This window comes from Megalopta genalis, chromosome 4, assembly GCF_051020955.1.
Source record: "Megalopta genalis isolate 19385.01 chromosome 4, iyMegGena1_principal, whole genome shotgun sequence".
Lineage (NCBI taxonomy): Eukaryota > Metazoa > Arthropoda > Insecta > Hymenoptera > Halictidae > Megalopta > Megalopta genalis.
Window position 1 is genome coordinate 16,863,387 of NC_135016.1, and position 24,379 is coordinate 16,887,765.

Sequence of the window (24,379 nt, forward strand, 5' to 3'; positions counted from 1 at the left end):
GTCACGATTTCCGCAACGATTCGAATCCCATGGAAATTTTGCGAATCCCATGAAAATTTTCAACCATCGTAAGCTATACTCGAAAATACGTGTACGAGAGATAATGCTTCCTCGGATTATGTTTCACGCTTTAAATCATCGAACCGTAGTCCATTTGCAATGAAATTCGGATAACGAACAGATTTTGCAACGCGGATAGCAAGAAATTAAAGAGATTTTACAGTATTTTAAAGTAAAATTGCTACATTTTTACTCCGAGGAGCGTATGGAAGATAAATAAAGTAATCTTAACGAAAGCGCGAACAACCATAATTCAGAACTTATCGAACAAATGTTAGCACGGTCCGAGACTACGTTTACGAATCAGCTTATTCGGATCACACCATTTACGATCTACCGTTTTACGAGATCGAGAGATTTATGCAGATGCCGCGAGCTTCTACGCTCGCGCAGAGATAAAATAGAAACCGCATTCATTCATCGCTGTGATCTTAATTTTATCACGTCCTGTACACTTTCGTTGCGAATGATAAATGCATAAAGTTAGCGCGCCGATTAGTTCGTAATTACTGCGCGCCCCGGAGAAATTAATGGCTTCTTAATTAATGGTTTCTCTTATCGACTGTTTCAGGTGAGTAGGCGAACCAAAGAACGTGCAAATCTCTGTCAAGAGTCGGGGAGGGTGAGTTAACTTGTGTTGAGTTCTTAGCGACGTTAGACTTGTAGCCTAGCGCTCGTCGTCGAACGTCAGGATCGTCGGGAGAAAGGGATCGGATAATCGATATCGAATCACGTTCTGTCCGAAAATTTTCACCCGACGAATTGTACCGCGCGAGAGGCGCCATTTAATCCGTAACGATGCGATCTTCGAATCGCTGAAAAGTGGTAAAGGGTTCTTTAACCCTTAGCGCTCCGAAGGCTCCGCTGCGAAGTCAAATATTTTTAGCATACGTTATCGTCGGCGTTAGCAATTCTTATTTGTAGTTGAAACGTGCTAAGTTTGTACCATTACGATTAAACCATTTTTTGACCTTTTCTGCGGTTAGCAACATGGAGAAAAATAAATATTACGATGAGAATTTGGAGCCGAGCGATACCGAAGACGTATTGATTTTGAAGAGTTAAAAGACATCGTGGAAGACAATGTTGATTATGATTCCGACACTTCGAGTAGTAGCAGCGAAATTATACTACCAAAGAGACGAAGAATGAGAATTATTGAAAGCGAAAGCGAAGATTCGTTACAAGACTTGGACGAATGGCGCTGTGTTACGGAAGAATTACATATTCCGGATAGAATACCTTTTAGCGTATTGCCACGGGTCGTTGGACCACAAGTTCCTACAAACATCGAACAGCCGATACAATATTTTAAATTATTTTTCACGGACGAATCGGTAAATGAAATTATAAAGGAAACCAACGATTACGCAGAAAATGTTCTAAACTTGAAAGAAATATCTGGTAACTCTATTTGGCAAAGCGAATACTGTGACGCTTGTCCAAGTAAACCCAGAATGCGCATGGGAGATTGTTACCAAAGATGTCGCACCATGGTGAATTACAAAATTGAAAATTTATCTTTTATTTACAATAGGAAAATGCATATTTATAAAATCGATAAAATCAAATGCAGGACGTGTAATCTTTTCCGCTGAAAATAAGACCTCCTTTATCTCAGACGCTCCGCTCCAAAAATGTGCCGGAGTTGCTTGTAGCCGGTACTCGAGAAACGCGCGGAGCGCTAAGGGTTAAAGTTACTCGAATTCGACGTAAACGAGAACGTCGAACTTGGCGAACGAGAACTCGTCGTGGAAAATCGTCGAAGAAAATTTTCACGAACGACGCTTTCCGTCTCGAGCATCAACGAACGATAATGGTGCCACGGTATGACCGAGTTACAGTAAAAGCTTCACCAATATTTACACGCACTTAACATTTGTTTTATGAATAACGGCGAAAGTGGCTCGAAGCTGCGGGAATATATTTCACAGAAGTTTCGTATCGTGTTTACGACGAACCGAACGGATAGGACGGAAATATTTATTTCGGACGAGATGCAAATAAAAAAAACGATAGAAGATACAGTTCGTAAAGATGTAACGCAAAATGTAACGGAGGATACGCGAAGAAGGGCGAGATGAAATGTCTCGATGTGAAATTCTGCTTGGCGCTGTCTATGCTTAATTTGTACACGCTCTAATGAGAACCAACGAGCGACTGAACAAACTTTGGCCAGCCGTGTACACAACATCTTCGACCTACGCAGCGTAACCGACCGACAGATAGTATCGACACGGCAGAGTGCATTCGATTGTCATGCGCGTTGCATCGCATCGAACAGGAAAGACCTTTTAATAGTACGGCCGCGTGTTGTTTACGATGTAAAATCGAATAGAAATGGAAACACGCTGCCCGGGTAATCGATTTCCCCTTAATAATTCGTTCCTCGTTTGTATGCCGCTTTCGATGGGCGCAAGGGAGACACTTTTATCCATTCGAATCGAAATTTTTAGTGAAACGGCCGGGCTCGAACGTGGCAGATTTTTAATTGGAAACGCGCGACGCAGAAATTCGAACAATAAATTTCGTAATAATAAATTTCAGAACAAAACGGCGATGCGTCCGGATGAAATCTTTCTTTAGAATCGCCCCCGATCGTGCTCGCCTCGAATCGAAGACGTTCCCTCTGTTCTAATTAATAATTCGTCGAAGCGCCGGAGCCTCGGTAAACGGAGAGTACAGAAGGAGATCCGAATCAAATACAAATTAGTCGAAGAAGAAGAAAAAAAGAGAAGAGAAGCGAGCTACCGAGAGGAAAAGGTATAGAAAAGGCGAACGTGAAACGACTCCCAATCCTCTTTCTCCTCCGAAGAATAGATTCCTCGGGAACGTGAAAAGTATTACGAGCGAGCTGGCCGCTTGAACGATCGAGGAGTCCGCTAGGAAAGGTGAAAGGATTGGAGACGGACCATGGAGAAAAAGAACTCTCGCGTTTCGGAATTCCACGGGGATCGTCGCGGGCCGCCCCCGCATTTCCATGGCGGTCACGTAATTCCGTTGCATCGCCGCGGCGCAACGAGAGTCGCGCTAACGAAGACGAATCAATTATGTAAGCAACTGGGTCAGAAAGGTTCACGGTCAATTTCGCCCGTGGGATTGTGTACACAGTGCGGCGGCCATGATGATCGCGCCGCACCGGTAACTGGATCCTTGATGCTCGCTTCGGAGACCCGAACGATCCAATTCCTTGAACCTCTTTCTCCGCCGCGCCGCGCCGCGCCGGCATTAAACGGCCGCCGCCGCCGCCTCGAAGCGCAAACTTCGACGGTTTGCTCTTTTTATCAGCGATTCCTCGTATAATACGCGACGTTTCAGGTTGGCGGGCCTGCTCGATGGCCGACGGAGGCCGCCGAGTTTCTGCCCGCCACGGTTTCCCCGGTTATCGGCTCCGCGATCTTAATATATGATTAGGCAGCGCGAATAATAACGTTGATCGCTCCGAGCCACCGATAAATCGCGACCAATGGAGTTTAATTGCTTCGTCCTCCGCCGATTTGTTCGATTCGATGGAGCAATATTTATTTAGCCAGCTGTAATATTTCGTTCGGAGCACGTATTTAGTTGGAAGGCCGAATTATGGAAATTTAGTATAGTATATATATATATATATATATATAATTATTATTATATCATATTATTATATTATATTATTATTATTATATATTATTATATTATAATTATTATATATATATGTATATATATAATATAGTATTATAGTTATATATTATAACTTATATACTGATCATTAGTAATTATATAATTATATAACTCGTCTCTCGAGTTTATTTATAATATAAAACTTAAAAAATTTTGTATTTTCATTTGTTTATTATTTTATTATAATATTTCATTTGCCGGCGCTGTTCCGACGAACTGGAACATTACGCGAACGTTAATAACAGCGGCTGATCTAATCTTTCGTCCGAATCTTTCGAATCTCGCCGCGTTTCGATCACTCGTGTGCACGGATTAGGTCCATTTTATCGATCCTACGTGTTCGAGAGGTTCGAGGAACTTAATTTAGCTCGTGATTTACACTTTAATTACCGTCGTGTCGCCCGCGCGCGGTTCACGGAATTATTCATCGAGACTCGCGAAACGTGAGAATGTAATTAACGTCGTGCAACTTTATTAAATAATTATCGTGCAACCTTAATAATTATTGTATATTTATATAATTATATAAATCTTCGAGGTTGTTGCCGTGGCAGCCAAACCGCGGGTTTCAAACTCGGTTTAGAAGCTGACGAAAGCAGGCACGTAAAAATCAGCGAAACGATCGTTTTGTCCTTTACTCTGTACCGAATCATCGGACAAATTCGTAAAATCTGACTCCAAACTTACTTAATTTATACAATTGTTGAGTTTCTTGTAACAGCGAGCTCGATCGGCCAGAGCTGTTACCAACCTAAGCATTCTTCTCGGATGATTCGTCGACGATCGCCGATAGGAGCGAGATGATTCATCATCGGTGCGTCGTGTATCGAGACTCCGGAATTGATATAAACGATCGTGATGTCCGAGCGGAACCTGTCGCAGAACAAATAATCATCATCGGTTCGTGCGACATTAACTCGCTGGAGCAAAAGGAAAATGATGTCTCCGCGGGAAGCCGACGATAATTGTGGCGAGAAATTCACGGTATTTCACGATCGGAGCGATAATCGTTCCACGGTTTTTCCGGTCTCTCTCTCTCTCTCTCTCTCCGCTCTCTTGTTCTTCGCTCTCGTTCTCTCTCTCTCTCTCTCTCTCTCTCTCTCTCTCTCTCTCTCTCTCTCTCAATCTCTCTCGCGAAGATATTTCCCGCGGTTACAGTAAATTCCGGGCCTGTTATCTCCGTTTCCTCGTTCTGGGCCTCGCGACTAAATATGCAGGGACGATAGCATCGAATAGTTCGGTCCAGAGTTGGATGAAAAAGGCTCGCCGCGTTGCTCCGCGGATTTTTCTCTGGCTCGCCGCCAGATTTGTGTAACATGGAAACTTTCGCGATGGGTTATTACCGCGATCCAGGGAGGATTAGGGAGAAAAAAGTTTAACGACAGATGCAGGCCCGCGTCCAGACCCTTGCGGCGGCCCGACATCCCCAGGAATTCCAGGCAACCGGCTATCGCTATTATACATATGTATACATGGTGTTTCAGCGTAACCAGTCTGCGGGTTCACGTGGCGCATGCAGACGAGACTAATTCAATTACGTAAAAACTCTCTAGCATGCGCTCTCGGTCTCGAGCATTTGTAATTTAATCCACGGAGATTTAACGCGATCTTTCAGCCATTCGCGCGATGCTCTTTCTCGGATCCTTTTAATTAATCCTAATTTGTTCGTCGACGGTAACAAGCGAAGTAATTGGCTCGTTCGAACGTTTTCCTTAACTTTCGATCGATCCGTTAAATATCCCCGAATCGTTTCTATTTATTTATTTATCCCTTCGGGCGGTGCTGGACGCGCAACGGTCGTGCAACACGGAATATCGGATTACTCGAAGAACAATTTGAGTTTTCACTCGAGTCGAGATTTGGATAATCGAAATACAGTAATGTCTCCCTTACCGACGCTCAGATTGTGCACGAAAATGGACGATTTGGGAAGAGGAGATACGATTATTCGAGCCTTGCAACTCGTTTTTATAGTTGCTGAGAATCGATAACCATAAAAAAACGAGCCACAAGGCCTGAACAATCGTATCTCCTTTTCCAAAATTGTCCATTTATATGGACAATCTGAGCGTCAATTAGACAGACATTACTGTAAACACTGTTCGCTTGTACGCATATTCGAACGCAGAAACGAAACCGTGTCACCAGCTTTTGAGAAAATGATTAAGCTGATAATTTTAGAAACGGTCGCGCGTCTCCCACCTGTTAGAAAATAACGCAATTATCTGCAGTCAATTAGGCTCGCCGGGAATAGCAAGCGCGTTTCTCGAGTCCGTCGACTCGGTCGTCCGGTATCGTATCGTGTACGAGAAATCGTAAGGGAACGAGACATCGGTAACGTAAGAAACGAGCGGGCTTATGCGAAACATTCCGATGATCGTTCGACGCGTCGACAAACAAACTCGCGAATGAATTATGAAAGGGGACGCGGGCGAATCGCGGCAAACAATAGCGGTTGTTGGCAAAACGAACCTGTTGCTGATCGGTGCCGCGGTTTTTTTCTCCGCGATCGATACGTTTGTAAATATGACGCGGAGATTTACCGGCGCTGAATCGCGGTGTTTGATCGGCCGAGCATAAAGTTTGCCGACGCCGCGATATAATGACCGCGTCTGATTAAACCAACGTCGCTGAAAGTGTCTCGTTAAGCCAACACAGCCTCGCGCATTCCCTCGCTCGTTCTCACACCTATCGAGCGAAGGTGCACGCAAATGTTTGCAATTAATTCGAGTACCGAGCCAGAGGTAGAAAGAGAGAGGGGGGGGCGACAATAGGAAGATCGAGTTCCTTGTTTCGCCGAAAGAAAGCGACGTTCCTTGTTTCGCTCGAGCGACGAACCTTTTTGACGAAAATATAACCGATTATGCGTAGGATCGTTTACAATATTATTTGCGAATTTATTTTCAACACATTTTTTAAGGTACTTTTAGACGCGTTGGTTTTTCTATACACTTTAATGGGACATGTGACATTTTAACCCTTTTCACTCGAGTAGTGACTCGGAATCAATAAAAATACTATAAGCGAGAGAAATGATTTTATATTTACAGTTGAAACAGCTTCGAGTACAAAGGGTTAAAGTATCAAGCGTTGTAAAATTGATGTAATCGATCGACGAAGTTGATAGTGAATCTTCGATTAAAATAATCAATTTGGTAATTGAACAGATTGATGAAACTATTGGTCGACCGATGATTAAACAAATCGCCGATATCATTGTTCCACAAGAAAGTATACCATTGTAGGTATATCATTGTTAATATAACTCTCAGACTCATTTTCATAGTCGTCGACGAACGGCGACTGTAGAAACGAGCAGCGAGGCTCGAATCATCGTATCTCCTCTTCCCAAATTGTCCATTATTCTTTGCAATCCGAGGGACGATCAACGAGAATTTACTATACTAGCAAATCCGACGTTCGGTGTCGGGTTTCTCTGGTTTCTCGCGTATTTCTCCGGATCGCTAATAATTCGTTCGATAAAACAGCGATCGATCGTGCGAAAATAAGGTGTGCCCGTTCGATTCGGCGTCGATTATTCCCGGCGTCAACTCGGCCGAACCTATTAATTAGCCGAGTTGTCCCGCGAACTTTCTCCAGCGATCGTGATTGTTCGAAAGGTTCTCGAAACTGGTCGATACGGAAAACGATCGGACCACGCAAATGGGTCGTTGCACGACCGAATCTGCGTCTTGCAAATGCAAATATAATTAACGTCCGAGCAGGAAGAGTCTGCTTCCCAGTTTGGCGTTGACGTCTAACAAGCGACGTTGAGCCGAGTAGAACGCCTCGGTCGGTGTATTCGATTCGTCGGTTTTTCATCGAGAATCGATCGAAAGAATAGACAATTATTAGAAATGACGCGTGAAAAGTCTTACGAGATTTTCGACAATTATACCTGTAGCTGTTCTTTCGGAATCCTTGTAAGAAAAGACTTTATCCGTTCGAGTCCCAGGGATTATTCGGAAAACCCGGTCGAAAAATGCCGAACAGCATGATAGCGCTGCTTGGGACTCGAACGGTTATTAGAATAGATTCTAATATGTCAGAAATATGGCTTGCATGGATGCCAGATGTATTCGGCACTCGTCCATATTGGTCATCGGATGGATGCCGGATATATCCGGCGCTCGTACCGAAAGGGTTAATCGAACGGACTGCGGTCGCTTCTGTCTTGTTCGTCGTCGCGTCTTAGATAATTGAGAAGCGGGACGCGATAATACGTAATTCCGTTCGACGGCCAATTTGGTCGGGAGACGCGCGAAATTTGTTGCGCACCCACCCGCGGTGGTCTTTGGTGACGTCACCGGTGGCCTAGATCAGAAATTACTAACGCCGCGTTAACAATGCTGACCCGCGGACGTGATGTTTTAAAAGTTGCCGGCTCGGCAATAAATATCGTGCGCGGAAAATACGCGGCGGAGTCACGACTCGCAACGGGAGCAACCGCGTTCCAACATTTTTACGCGGCTATCGATCGTCTTGCAGGCGATCCGTGACGTTGCTGGAAACTCGGCTCTGCGGTCTTTTTCCCGGTAAACAAACGTACTTTATCTTTTCGGGACCGGCTCGATATTTTTCTAGGTCCCGGCCGAAACAATGAATCTCTTGGTCGTGCGCAGCTGATTCGCCCCGAGATTGCCGGCCTTTTGGGACTTCGAGATAAGTGGAAACACGCTTCGGAAGACCGTAAGATAACCGTTATGGCTTCCTCGTTCGAGAGGTTACAGATTAAAAAAACAAGCGGGAAAGAAAAATTCGAGTTCGTTCGTCTCGAAGCCGGAATTTATCCACAGCGAGGGATCCGAACGTCTCCTTTAATCGTGTCGTTATTTTTTAGAAACTGTACACTAATTTTTAGTCGAAACATTTTTTATCAAGAATTACTAGGTGTCGGGTAACACACGTTCTAAGTGACACGTATTTGTTTCTATTTTTAGTCGTGTAGTTCGTTGTCCATGCTAACGTGTTTTTTGGATGTTGGGGTTATTTTTTTTTTTAATTGTTTACGTATGTTTAAAGACTCTAGATTACGATTATGTTATAAAAAAAATATTGAGTTTTGATCTTTTCCATTGTTCGCGTCACTGTGTGGCGCAACGTCCATTGTCGTCCACGAGGATGGAATTATTTCAATTCCGGAATCGCCTTCGTTAATCATTGATTGCACAGGTACGACGCAATCGCGCAATTACGGCAGTTGGTTAAATAGTAAATTGTGCCGCTACTTGTTCATATAAATTTACCGTATAGTTAGCCGCGAATTCACGTTGATTGGACGGCCGTCCCGACGGGTATTCGCAGCCTTGACGTTAATGGAATTTACAAGTTCAAGCCTGCGTTTCGATAAAAATGCCGCCGGTGGGTGTTCAACTCGAAGTTCTGCCGCATCCAACGACTGCGTCCCAAATCGAATACATAGATTTTCATTGGAATCGCGCTCTAATTTAACCCTTTGCACTCGAGTGGCGACTCTGAAGCATCACCAATATTTGTTGTATCACGTTTTAAGATAATTTTGATATTAACAAAGTTTACATTTGAAAAATTGTTAAGGATGTAACCGTTGCGCGAATCCCAAGAGTCGATTTTCATATATGCATAACATGCATTTTCTCGTATAAAATAGAAGTACTGTAAGTTAGAAAAATGATTTTATATTTTCAGATGAAATACCTTCGAGTGCAAAGGGTTAATAATAACACGCAACTGTGAACATCTATCGAGACCGTTCAATTTTTCGATTTTATAAAACTTCGAAGGTTCACCTTATCGAAGGTACAACACAAATGTCCCATGGACCAATTAATCGCTAGACCGGAAATCTTGACGAAGAATAAAAACGTTCCACTTGCATTCCAGAAAATGGTGCACGCTCGTTTGTGCGATAAATGTATAAAATTCGCGTTTCATTTTCGAATTGTTTTCGAATTGTTGAAACACAATTGCGCTACTCGGACATTTATAATTATTGTTCGTACCAGAGAATGATATGTGACGCAAATAAAATACAATGTATGGTCGAGTAGTTGAACATACATCGCACACTTTGAAAGTGCTTCTTAAACGTTTACCGCAACGCGTTTTCGAATTCTAGAAACACCGGTGCGCTACTTGGACATTTATAATTACGAGAGGACGACGACGGTGGCCATCGAGTTCGTTGCACGCTATAAGTCGCCGGAGCCGCGCGTGCAACTCGAACAAATAAATCGGATGACTCAGTGCGCGAGAATCTTCGACTGCGCAATAATTTCAGCGTTGGCCCGTCGGAGAAGTTTTTCCTAGTAAAAGTGGACCCCGAGATCCGCCACGTTGCCGGGGTTAAGAAACAGGTAAAAGGTAGTCGAAGGTATCGATGAATCACAGGATTCTGTCTCGAGCGCGGCAGACGAGGTCTCGGAATCGTTGTATTATGATACAGTGACAAGCGTGGGCCGCGGAAGATTCGCAAATCTAATATACGTGGGCGGCCTGCGTGGATGCAACATTAATCGCCTCTAAACGAGAATTCCACGGGATTAGCCGTTAACCCCGAAGGTGTGTGTTGCACATGAATATTACAGCGTTTCATTTCGGATCCCTCATCGATCGCTTTGCGCGCGCGTCCACTTCCCTTTTTTTTCTGCGTTCCATTACCGTCGGATTCGTGCATCTCGATTACGCGCAAGGTCACCGGGTTTCGCGAAGGTTCAAATTCGAACGTGCAACGTTTCACCGGCGTTAGTCGCGATGTGCCGCGAGTCGCAGCAATACTGCGATCATTTTTACAGCTTGAATTTTGATCGGACGAGATCTGTAATTCGTCGGACAGCTTTCTCTTTATCGTTTCGATCTATGTACTTGGGAATAATTTAACCATCGCGAAGTGGAACAAACAGTCTCTGTAAACGATAATTGTTCTAGATATACAAGGTGTCCCAAAAATGTCTCGCAACTCGGAAATGGCGGGTTCCTCGGATCGTTTGAAGCAACTTCTTCCTTTACAAAAATGTTCTCCGAGGCGTCGTTAACGAGTTATCAACGAAAAACAGTGACCAATAAGAATCGAGTACGGCTGACGCGAGGCGGCCCAGCCAACCAGCGCGCGAAGCCTAGTTCCGCTCATTGGCTCGGTCGCCTCGCGCCAGCCGAGCTCGCCTCTCATTGGTCACTGTTTTTCGTTGATAACTCGTTAACGATGCGTCGGAGAAAATTTTTGTAAAGGAAAAAGTTGCTTCAAATGGCCCGAGGAATCCGCCAGTGAGACATTTTTGGGACACCCTGTAGACTGAAACAATTTAAAAGAGCCAACGCGTTTTCTTTTAATTCCAACTAATTATTGAAACAAGAAAGAATACCTTGACATAAATCTTCGCGGTCTATCGATCGCTACGAAAACATTAAAATCGAATTCGAATTGTCCGTTTCATATAAAAATCTGCGATCCATCGACCGCACACCATAATTGGCGGTGTCCACGAAAGGATTATGATTCAACAAAGTACATAAATTTCGCGAGACAACAGAAACAACCTGTTCGGCCGAGCCGCGTTCCGGGCGCGCTCTTCCGACAGAAACGGTCGGAGATCGTTCGGATAAACCTTCGAAACGGAGATCGGCCATCGCTGTCACGCGTCGATCGCGATAAGAACAGGCTCGGGGAAGCGCATCCTTGGTGGTCCAAACGGCGGACGGTTGAGAACCACGGGGAAACGCTCTCGAGTGGGCGCTAAACATGTTTACTTACAAGATGCACCGATGCGAGAGCGTTCGCGCGGATATACAAAGTCCGTAAGTGCCTGTTTCGCGCCGAGCGCGCTCCGACAGGATAACCAGGCTTTCGTTTCTCGCTTAAGATCGCGAAGTCGTTCGCGTACAGTCGCGTGGTCGCCGTGAACGCGACCGCGACGTAATCGACTCCGTAATTCCTCTTATCTCGGCCGCTGTTTGCTCGGATTACCGTTCCTTCGACGCATTTCTTGCACCTTCTTAACGCGATCGCAGTTTAGAAATTGAACGCGCCGCATCGTAAAGCACGCCGCGTTCTCCTCTCCTCGCTGGATTCTTTGCCACCGAAAAGATTGGGCGAACCCTTTCTCACCAAACGGTTGTAGGATTTTCGTAATTTTCAGCCGGACTACGGTAAATTCTCCCCAATTTTCCTTCAGCTTTTTAACCCTTAGGCGCTCCGTTGGCTCCGCTATGGAGACATCCGTCGTTTGTTCCGTAAATACGAAGGCTCTGCTGAGGAGCCCAAAGTTTTTAGCACGATTACTCCGAAGATGCTATGTTTTCGTCGACGTTGGCAATTGTTATTTGTAGCGAAAACGTGCTTAGCGTGGGTACCATTACGATTAAAACATTTTTGCCCATTTTTATACTTAGCAACGTAAAATGAATAAAATCAAACGCTTTCGCAAGGACGCGTAATCTTTTCCGCTCGAAATAAGACTTCCTTTATCTCGGGCGCTTTGCTCCAAAAATGTGCCGGAGTTGCTGGTAGTACTCGAGAAACGCGCGGAGCGCTAAGGGTTAAACCAATAATTGTTGTCAATCGGCAACTATAAAAGTCGAAGGAGAAATTCGTGGAGGATTTACCGTGCATACAATAGGGAACCACTCGATTCTCGGAACGAAAGATCGATAGCTCTTCTTATCGCGTGAAACGGAGAGCTCGCGCTGAGTAGTGTTCCATCGGTGCCTGCAGGCGTCTGACAAAAATCATTAAAGAGCGCCGTCGACGTCTAAAGACGTTCCTCTCTGTGCTAGACACACAGAGCATCTTGTTCCTCGGCGATCCGCAGTCAAAGGGTCACGAAAAGAAGATTTCTTTCTTCCGGGCACAAGGGACTTCTCCCTCGAGCATTTCTTGGTTAAATGGATTGCCCGAACCCATCAGCGGGAGTTGTCTTTCTCCTCGCTCAATCTCGGGCTCCCGTACGTTGCTCTCTTATAGCAAAAAAACACATCGGCGGCGAATGCACCGAGCTATTATTCTTCTAAACGTCCGGCGCTTTTCTCTATCGGTCTCAGAAAATTTCTCCTTACGACGCCTCTCCGTCCGAGAACTTTATTTCAGCGAGGCAAAAAGCATACAAAGATTAATTTTCCTTCTTATTCGCGTCTTTCCAGCAGGGCTGGCGAAAAGAAGATTCTTGAAATGGTAAATGGACTATGAATATCTTTCTCTTCTCGCGCGATACAGAATTCCGAGAACTCTTTGATCGCTGGACAGCGGATCTTTGTGTAAAATAAAAATTGTCCACGATAATGGAAAGAGATACAAGTTGGATAAAAATGTATTTCCTCTTTCAATAATTGCAACAAGTTGAAATTAACGTAACAATACCGTCAAATTCTTCCAATGTTTCTCCAGATTTGTATTCGACCCGTGCATTTAAACGCATAAAATCCGCGGTCCAAATCCTCGTATCTTCTTCGCGACGCGCCAAATTTTCTTGGGATTTGTCATTTTTCCAAGTGCCGCAACATTGGCGCGTTTCCCTCGTTGTGGCTTCTCGCGAAGCCGCGTCAGCGTCGCGCGAATTTTTCAGCTCGAACGAAAGGCGACAACGGGCCCGTTAATTCCCACGAAATTCGTTCGGGCGCGATCGATCCCCCGAGATAGCCGCGTTTTTCCATCGGCGTCGGGTTACACGCGATCGCGAAGTTTCACCCTCGCGGCCGTTAAACCGGGTTCGACTCGTTTTTAACCCTTTGCCCTACGATTTCAGTTCCAAGGTTATTTTTTCGTGTTTACATTTGGCCCGACCGACGGCTCTCATTTCTGGCCCGATTTTTCGACCGCGTCTCTCGGACGCGAGAGGGCAGAGAGACGTTTCTGGCACGATCGTCCGCGTCTCTCGGACGCGGTCGCAGGGCAAAGGGTTAACACGCGCCAATGGCTCGGACAGAGAGACGCGCGGACGAACGACAACTGCGGCGGCGGCCGCGTGTCGTGTCCTGCACACGTATTGTCGTCGGTTCATTCATAAAGGGGAACTTCCTGAAGTATCCGCGCTCCTCTCACCTGGTCGTCATGACAACGGCCGTTTTCATTCATGCCAGCTCCGCGTGTTACGCGCGCCAGAAGCGATTTCCTTGGAACGTGACTCACGCCGAGCGCAACGGCCGAAGGCACCGGTTTGTCAACGGACTTCGGCTGTCGTTTAACGCGACGTAGAAAAGTTTACGTGTCCGCGGCCGTTACGCAAGACAGCCGTGCGACAAGCCGCGCACGGTTTCTGCTCAATCTGGTGTTCACGGTCCGTGAGCGAGATAACGGACAGATTTGTGTGACACGCGTCGACTTTGTCGCGATCCTACCGTGACACGGTACTCGAAAATGTATCCGACACGTGTTTTCCTGCATCCGCGATCCCCGATTCGGCGAAACGAGTAAGACCCTTGGAGTTTGGCTGCTGCGAATATTCTATTTAATCGTTCGAGTCCCAGGGGTTGTTTGGAAAACACGGTCGAAAAGTGTCGAACAGCGTGATAGCGCTTGTCTTATATATATTACAGCATATAGTATATTGACAAGGTATCTGCCACTTTTTAACCCTTAGCGCTTCGAAGGCTCCGCTACCGAAGAGCTCCGCGCGAATATTTTCTGGCTTCGTATCGCAATTCGAGCTTGTTCTTGTCGTATCACGAATCGAGAGATAGTAGAAGGTATTAAAAGCCCGGTACATTTCACGCTAACTTCTAAAATCCGGGCCAAGTTCCGTTGAACGAAACATCGAGCAGTGCCGCGACGAGTTAGCGCCAGAGTCGCCGAAGAAAGCGCAGCGTTCGTCGAGAGCGAGCCGAACAGCTTCATCGTAGAAAGAACCTTCAATTACCAGCCATCAAAGGGGCCAACTGTTTCTACCTCGGGACGCGGTCCCGGTTAAACGTCCCACAAATTCGGTCGCCGAAGTCTGTTAACGGAGAGACCGTGCCGCACGTGACTCACTTCCGTTGCCGCTGCTTGGCCAAGCAGCGCACAATTGCGGGTCTAATCGCGTGTAGTCATTCCTTGCTAATCGGTACACGTGATCTACATGTCGCCCCGGCATACTCCGATGACGTTGGAAACGGCTACCTCTCTTTCGAACACTTATCTCCCGTGTCCGCTGGCACGAGCGACGCGACACCGCTTATCCATTCCGACGGTAATTACCGGCCGAAGTGCTCTCCCGCTTCGAAAAACTTCCCGTCGGAGAGATCCTATCGCGGCTCGGAACATCTCCGGGAATGTACGCCGCCGGCCAAAAGCCCTACCGAGCCCGGAAAGTAACGAACCCGCGTCGCTTCGCAGCGACGGGAAGAGTTTACTACCCGTTTAATAGCCCCGATGCCGCTTTTATTATATATTACGTATGTTTTTATACTAATAATAATAATATATTATATATATTATATGTACAGGGTGTCCCTAAAATGTTTCGCAATCCGACAGTGGCGGGTTCCTCGGGTCATTCGAAGCAACTTTTTCCTTTACAAAAATGTTCTCCGAGGCACCGTTAACGAGTTATCAACGAAAAACAGTGACCAATGAGAGGCGAGCTCGGCTGGCGCGAGGCGACCGAGCCAATGAGCGGAACTGGGCTTCGCGCGCTGGTTGGCTGGGCCGCCTCGCGTCAGCCATACTCGATTCTTATTGGTCACTGTTTTTCGTTGATAACCCGTTAACGGTGCCTTCGAGAAAATTTTTGTAAAGGAAAAAGTTGCTTCAAATGATCCGAGGAACTCGCCATTTCCGGATTACGAGACATTTTTGGGACACCTTGTATACCTAGAACAATTATCATTTACAGAGACTGTTTGTTCCACTTCGCGATGGTTAAATTATTCGCAAGTACATAGATCGAAACGATAAAGAGAAAGCTGTTCGACGAATTACAGATTTCGTCCGATCAAAATTCAAGCTGTAAAAATGATCGCAGAATTGCTGCGACTCGCAGCACATCGCGACTAACGCCGGTGAAACGTTGCACGTTCGAATTTGAACCTTCGCGAAACCCGGTGACCTTGCGCGTAATCGAGATGCACGAATCCGACGGTAATGGAACGCAGAAAAAAAGGGAAGTGGACGCGCGCGCAAAGCAATCGATGAAGGATCCGAAATGAAACGCTGTAATATTCATGTGCAACACACACCTTCGGGGTTAACGGCTAATCCCGTGGAATTCTCGTTATTTTCGAATTTTTAGTCACGGATCGGTTGGAAAGGTTGCTCGAACAATGCCCGATTCTGCGAAAGACGAACAGAACGGGCAAAAAGAAACGCGCAACAACGAAGCAGCGCTTCTCGCACTGGCCGGCGGATCGTCGTCTCGACGGTCGTCTTCGTTGAAACAACTCCGGGACACTTTGAAGAGCGTTTCGGAAGAGCGCTGTGGGATATCGCGAACGCAGCCTCGCCTTGACAGCTCCATTAAGTCGGTGTCGCCGAATAGCCGAGTCGAAAACGAAAGGTGGCTCGGGGACAGAAGGCGGCTCCCGTTTCCAGGGAATCCTGGGACACGGCGAGGGACAATTATCCGGCGCGATATTACACGCGTGAACGGTAATTGTGGGAGCATGTAGATGGCATTCGGTCGCCGTCGCAATATCCTGTTTTCTTTGCAGTTTTCGCCGAGCGTCCCATTGCCCGCGAATCGAATTCCACGCGCGCGTTCCCCTCGGCTAACTTCGCCGCGAAACTGGGACAGTAAATATCGATGTGGCGCGGGCGCGCGGCCTTTGTCAGAAAACTTGTAATATCCTGTCCGCTTCGTTATTTCGCTTGGACCGCGGTTTCTTTTGCGTAACGCCGCGTAATTCCGCGAGAACGCGCCGCGCTCGAACGAGAGCTGCCCGCGAGAAAAATCGTTCCACGGGATACGCTCTCGTTCTTGGGAAACGTCGGATTTAATATTGCGTTGCGATTGTTTCGAATCGCCCGCAGATCGAGATATCTCGCGTTCGCTTTCTGCGTTCGCCTCGCTCCGCGATCGCCGGCTACGCCTTGCCGCGTTAATGGCTCCGAAGCTGGGCTGGCTGGCTTCGGACATTTGCCCTAGATCCGTTGTTTATAATGTCAACGCGCGTCGATTTGCGGTTCGCGATCCTCGACGAAGAATCGTGATTACAAAGTAATTCGATTGCGTTGCGATTCGTAACTACGATCTCCGTTCGATCAAATTACAATGGAATTCGTAATCGCGATCGGAGTACAATTATAAAATAAGTTATTAAATCGCATTAACTACGATTTACGACGTAATTGGATTCAAATTACGAATTTAGAAATAAATAATAAAATAAATAAATAAATAAAATATAATATATAATAATATAATATAATAATATAATAATATATTATATAATAATATATAATAATATAATAATATAATATAATATAATATAAAATAAAATATAATAAAATAAAAAAGATAAATAAATAGTAAATTAATAGCTGATATTAAAGAAGCTTCTTCTTTCTGAGCTGCAATTTGAAGAGCCGTGTCGCAATTGCATCGTATTTCAGTTACGCTCGCGATTAAAGTAATCAGCAATGTAATCAACTGAAACTTTTAATTATATAACCGAATTACAAGGTAGCTGAATTGCTATGTAATTGGAATACAACGTAATTGAATTATCGCGCAATTGAAATACAAAGTAAGTAAATTGCGAAAATGTATTAGCTCCACTCTGTCTTAGGGATCGTTCGAGTTGCTACCTAATTTTTAAATGGACAATTAAATTGCTGCTTAACTACATCTTGAATTATATTATACAATCGTAGATCCACTTTTGCGATACTTCTATCTCCTCTATCCGTGTCATCCGTGGCCAGATTCGGGCAGACTACCGACTTAATGACGCATTTAACATCGTTTTTGAATGGGTGACGCGTCGATCGGTACATTAATATGCAACCGCGAGTCATCGTGCACGCATGAAACATCTATTTACGACTCCACCTACTCATCGCCAATGAAATTACTATTTTTCGCCGTTAATATTATGTTACACGCAATCTATCATTAAAGCTCCGACAATGTAATCCCGATAGCGACATCGATCCGCAGAATCGTTTATGTAACGCATCGAAATCAAGGACTTCGATGGCTGCGGCAATATTTGCTGCTGTTATTCAACTCTACGATTATTCTTACGAAACTGCTGATTAAAAGTCTAATCTGATTAAAAATTTCTATAGAGCGTACAAAATAGTTGTATATTTTTTAACAATATTCGTTACAGCAAGATGTCCAGAACCCGCACACGTAAATAAATTCTAAATTTTAAATTTCATCCTCGATCAAAACGCGACGTTTTCTTCGGTCGTAGAGAACGCGCGTCGACGTATCCACTGCCGGGGCACACCTGTCTAGAATTCCAGCGAGCAGAAGCAGCAGCCAGGTAACAACGTTGTTCGGCAGAAAGTTACCACGCGAACCGAACGAAAATGCAGAATTCGTTCGTTCCTCGAGTTTAATGGTTCCACGACGAACCAATAAATTCTTCCGCTTTGCTCTATTTCGCGCGGCGCTCGAGGGCCTTTCGTTCGCGCGGCTCGTTTCTGCCCCTGCGAGCCGGCCATTTGTACGCTTCGAAAAATTCCTTGCCCGTTCCTCGCCGCCGTTTCGATCGCGCCCCGCCGGCCGATAAACCGGCGGCGATACGCCGCCGGCTCGCAAAATCCACGAAATTACGGGATCCGCGAACGAAAAATAGAGCAGGACTCTCTCTCGGGTTACGCCGTGTCCTTATCTATCGCGGCCTCGAATTTATCTGCCGCTTAGAAAAATAAATGGTCCGTGAAACGGAGACGCGGAGGAAGCGCCGTACTTTGTTTTAACGAGCGAGCTCCGATAAATTCCTGCATGCTCGTATGCGTGACAGCGTGTTGCAGTCGCAACGGATTCGTTCGGTTGCTCGGCTACCGATCGTGTTCCCGCGACCAGATAGAGAATGATCGCGCAAAGATTAATGATCCGTTTGATTCACGGACGGTTAATATTCGAATAAACCCGCCGCGGAAATTATGAAAGAAATCCGAACGGAGTTACTACATTATGCTCGTCCATGCGAATCCGATTGTAACAAGGCAATCCGGCGAGAATCGAATTAATTCGCCAGAAATAACGATGTGTTAGAAACTCGGCGGCCGCGATACGATTCGTTTTCTTTTCTTCGCGCGTCTATCTGGTTTCATCGTTCCTCCGCTGTTTTATTGGCTTTTGTTCGATCGATTATCGTTAAAAATGAAAACGCGTTACACGCTGCGTTACCCCGTTGCTTTACAGCGATAGAAATCAATTTCCTCCGATTCGACGTACAGCGTGATTCTAAAGTAGTATGTTTTACTCCGAGAACTTTAACGTGCAAGACCGTCGATCGTTCGACCGCTTAACCCATTGACTGCCACGCGAATTTCGCGCGTCTTGCCCTGGGTGCCACGGTTTTGTTTGAAAGAAAACATGAAGTTTTACAAAATATAATAATATTAAGTTACCGATGTAATATTGCAATGGCATTTACAGTATTTTTTTATTGATAATCAATATGTTCTCTTCACTACAGGGTGTCCCAAAAATGTCTCGCGGAAATGGCGGGTTTCTCGGATCATTTGAAGCAACTTCTTCCTTTACAAAAATGTTCTCCGAGGCACCGTTAACGAGTTATCAACGAAAAACAGTGACCAATAAGAATCGAGTACGGCTGACGCGAGGCGGCCCAGCCAACCAGCGCGCGAAGCCCAGTTCCGCTCATTGGCTCGGCCGCCTCGCGCCAGCCGAGCTCGCCTCTCATTGGTCACTGTTTTTCGTGAATAACTCGCTAATGGTGCCTCGGAGAAAATTTTTGTAAAGGAAGAAGTTGCTTCAAACGACCCGAGGAACCCGCCACTTTCGGATTGCGAGACATTTTTCGGACACCCTGTATATACATTTTTCATTCATCCTTTCTAATAGTTCCTAACTCAAATAGCCATTTGTAGCCAATCTAAACTTGCAGCACAATATCGACAACTGTACGCTATGCAGTGCAACGATAATCCGTGCTCTGGCAAACAATGTGCTAACGCGCGTTGCGTTATGAGAACGACGAGGCTACGTTTGCATAGACCTTTCACGATTTTTATTACAATGCGAGCGCGAAAAAAGGAATCTATTCGTTCGCTTTTCGAACAAGAGACGTCATAATATCGACAATTCGCCGGTAACAAACGCGAAACCGATGTCGCATGGTTCGGCGTTGAATTCTTCGAAACGCAAACGACGATTGTTGTTGCACCGGATGTCTCTCTTGTGCGCCGGATTCCGTCTCGTTCCGATGAATTTCGTAATCGCGCGAGTTAATACGTCGGAGAAAGTGGTATGCCCGCGATGAAATATCGTACTCCGTATAACTTATCTCGTTGGAGTTTCGCGAGGACGTAAGCCCGCAAATTGCGCTTTAATGGCCCGTTCGTACGGCCGCGAGAATAAACGATACGTTTGCTCGCGTCCTCGTCGGGTCGAAATCTTCGGCGAACGTCGCGACCTCGACATATCGGATCGGCATAAAAACTCGGTCCTTCGCGTTTCACGATTCGCGCGAACGTAAAAACGCGATATTAATAAATTCCAACGGCGGCTGAATTTCTCGCGGCGCGGCGGCGGGCGCGCGTTGCATTTTAGTTACAGTCGACGCACGCTATAATATTCGCCGCGCGTGGTAGGATCGTACGACCAAGTAATTGGAGTACTTCCAGATCGAAATGGTAGGATACGTTTTCTCGGTGCCGGCCCACGCCGTGTTTACGGCATTTATAATGCACAACTGGAAACCGATTTAGCAATAATTATAAAACCCACCGCCGCTGAGAACGTTTCGCGGCGCATAATGAAGGGTTCCGCTGGCATCTCGATGTCCCCCCGATCGGGCACGTTTATCAACTTTGTAACGCGAAACCGGCAAAAATTGTAAACCAATTTCCGGTAGTCCGCCGTTTCGTGGTAAACGGGTTAATTCGAATTACGCGAACATATCCGGCGATTATGGGCGGATTGAAAAATTGTGCAAAACCTGGCCACGCCGTTTTCTTTGTAATCGCATGATTACGCGGAGAGTCCCGCGCGAATAAGAAACATTCCGCCGAACGCGGCAGACTGTTGCGTTCGCGATTCGCAGACGTATAATTTTGCGCGATACAAGAAACTCTGTTAATGATTTCATTCGAGAGAGTTTCTAGAATTTTCTTCTTTATTTATGACATCTATAGAATCGTTTCCTTCGGGACATCGGTTGGATCGTTTCATTTAACCGAGAAGCTGTTGCATTCTCTTTGAAAAGTGTGCAAGTTACCGTTATTATATCTTATATGTTCGATTTTCTTCGTATCCTTTTCGAATAGAACGCTTTCATAAAATATATAATTTAATAAAGAATATCAATTTGTTATTTAATTAAGCGTTCTATTAATTGAGTATTTTTGACGAGTATATTCGTCGCGAAGAAATGACAACATTTTCTTCTATGACAAGTATAATACATTTGTCGAAAACGACGAATAAGACGCAATAAATTAGGTTCGCTGTAAAAGAAGACGTTCGAATAAAGTTGAGCAACGATGACAACTTTCAAATTCGCATTCGACGCGCGACTTCGCGGAAGAATTGCCCGCCGAACGCGACAGCTAAAGTGATAAAAAATCGGATAACGTTATTCGATATTATTGGTCAAGGCGCGCCGCGTCTAAATTAGAATTGTCTTCCCGTGGAGAGCCCGCGAGTAACAAACGACGGAGCCTCGCGCGAGCATTGCACGGGCAATAATGATGAAATTTCCGTCATTACCATTTTACGGGAATTCGCGGAAGCATAAAGTGTGCCAGGCATCTCGCACGCCAGGTATCTCTCGTCGAATCGCGGTTCTCCGTGAGTCAGAAAATTCGCGTTACCTATAAGCAGAAAGTAATCCTGCTGTCGGCGTTTCGCTGGCGAGTTATTCTTTTTTTTCTTCTTTTTCTTTGCTTCCGAGTGCGAACTCGTGTTCGGCGGACACCGTGCGAATTCGTTTTGACACGCTCGGAACGGCTGCGAAATTCTGTACACTTGTTGGATTCGTTGCAGTCGCGATTAAGTTATTTCGTTTTCGTCGTAACAGAAATATAAAGTTAAAGTTCAAATATGAAATATTAAACACGATGCGATACCGTAAACCGAACGTTAATCGTTGCTCTGGAACTCTGTGGTTTAAAGAAAAGCTAATTAACCTGTCTGTCTATAATTTGCACGTTTCTCAGCTCCTAAACGTTTCTTCTACGAGTGTCTGAATAACAGAACTTGTATGGTTATAAATTTATTAATTTGTATGGACGGTGTTGTGTTTGAATAACAAAAAATTCAGATAACGAAGATCGAAAGAATCCAGATTCTCTGCTGTATGCAACCGATTTGTCGCGTATAAGAGGATCGAGCGATTGGTAATAATAATAGTAACAATAACAATAATAATCTACGTGGAACGTAATCGATTTTCGTTAGTCCACGGCTTCGACAGAATCGAACCTAACACTAAAAACAATAAAAACCAACAACCATCGATCCAACAGGGACGATTCTGCGCGCAGAGTAGCCTAATCCTTATATGTATATGGAAGCCGGAAAAACCTGTTCGTCGCTTCGACAATTGAGCAATAAAGAAGATCCTATGCGGAGTTTTCACGGTGACGAGTTCGCATTTCTACTAAAAGTTTCTATGCGACGTGAAATCCGTTCGTTTCGAGCAAGGAACGTGAAAGTCCGGCGGGTACCGCCGGTACGGAACATCGAATAGAATCCAATTTTCTACTTAATTCGTACATGCGAGAATAGCCTCGCAAGATTGATGGCCGTGCAACCAGGCATCGCTGAAAATAGGAATCATCTCGCGGCGGGCTGCCGCTGTCCCATCATCATTAATCCCGCGAGGATAATTCCTAGTTTCGTTCCACTGGGGAAAGTAATTGTTATTTAACGCCGGATTCTTTTTTCGAAGTTTCCCTTTCGCCGGATTATGTAATTTTTCCTCCGGCCGTCTCGGTTCGCGATCGGAGAAACGGAACCGCCGCCGTGACCCGATACAATTTCGACGGTGCAAGTTGGCTCGTTCTAAACATCGATCGCGAACATCGAGCCTCTCGCAATTAATATCGATCAATTATACATATTATAGCAGCCAAGCATATTATAGCGGCCAGCAACGATTCGATTCGTCCCGCGAAATCGTCAGCGATCGATTCGACGACGCGCGAAACGATTCCGACGTAAGCGCATGCAAGTACAGTAATGTCTCTCTAATTGACGCTCAGATTGTCCATAAATGTGGATAATTTTGGAAAAGGAGATACGATTGTTCGAGCCTCGCGGCTCGTTTCTATAGTCGCCGTTCGTCGACGACTATAAAAATGAGCCTGAGAGTTATATTAACCCTTTGCACTCGAAGCTATTTTAACCGTAAATATAAAATCATTTTTCTCACTTACAGTATCTTTATTTTATACGATAAAATGCATTTTATGCATATGAAATTCACTCTTGAGACTCGCGCAATAGTTACACTCTTATCAATTTTTTAAATCTAAACTTTGTTGATATAAAAATTATTTTAAAACATGTAACAAATTTTAGTGGTGCCTCCGAGTCACCACTCGAGTGAAAAGGGTTAAAATTTCACATGTCCCATTAAAGTCTATAGAGAAACTAACGCGTCTAAAAGAACCTTAAAAAATGTGTTGAAAATAAATTCTAGCGCAGGCCCGATACAGTCCGCGACCGGCGCGACGATGCATTCGAATTCGAAGCGCAGGAAAGTCTAAATAAATCATGGGAGAGAAAGCCGCGCGCGGTCCTGCGTTCGCTTTGAACAAATTCGAAGTCAGCCAGGATTGTGTTCGAGTGTCCGACTTCTTTCTCCCTTTCCGACTGGTTTTTATAGCGCGCCGTAATAAAGTTTACGCCGCAGATATTAACTCTTCTGCCGCTGCGAAGTCAGTCGAGCAAGGATTGTAAAAACACGATACATATATACGTCGGCGAGCAATGGAAACGTTTACCGCGAATTAGAGACGGGATTTCGAACGATGCGATTCGACATCCTAAATGTGCGTCCTGCTTTGATTCAGCTTTCGCTTCGACTGCTCGCGAAGCTGATCGAAGACAGAATAAGATCGAAACGGTATTAACATCGTTCTCTCACGCGAAATAAAAATTGTCCGAATCGATTCTAACGAACGCGAGCGACACAACCGGATCGCCGATTTTGTGCATTTATGGCAGAATGGAGCAGTTGTTATTTTGAAATGCTAGTAAAATTCTCCCTAATTTTCCTTCAGCTTGTAAACAAATACAGTAATGTCTCCCTAACTGACGCTCAGATTGTTCACAAAAATGGACAATTTGGGAAGAGGAGACACGATTATTCGAGCCTTGCGGTTCATTTTTATAGTTATAAATTGTCCACAATTATAAAAACGAGCCGCAAGGCTCGAATAACCGTATCTCCTTTTCCCTTTTCCCTTGCCTGCGCGAGGATGTATTTTACTTCTGATTAATGGAACGCGGATTTTATACATTTGTGACTCGTTTTTATAATTATTGACAATTCTTATCTGTAAAAACAAACTTCAAGGCTCGAATAATCGTATCTCCTCATCCCAAATTGTCCATTTTTGTGG

General features: G+C 45.2%; 1 protein-coding gene across 3 annotated transcripts in view; it reads left to right on the forward strand.

Annotated features, from left to right (window-relative positions):
• The window catches only part of LOC117221933 (uncharacterized), a 328,669-nt gene that overhangs the window by 183,547 nt on the left and 120,743 nt on the right, over positions 1-24,379 (forward strand). Inside the window, exon 3 of one of the 3 annotated variants that reach the window (XM_033473283.2) lies at positions 632-682. The exons of the other annotated variants lie outside the window; for them this stretch is intronic. Coding sequence (XP_033329174.2) covers positions 632-682 — 51 coding nt within the window. The remainder of the gene's footprint in view (positions 1-631; positions 683-24,379) is intronic. 3 annotated transcript variants of the gene reach the window in all.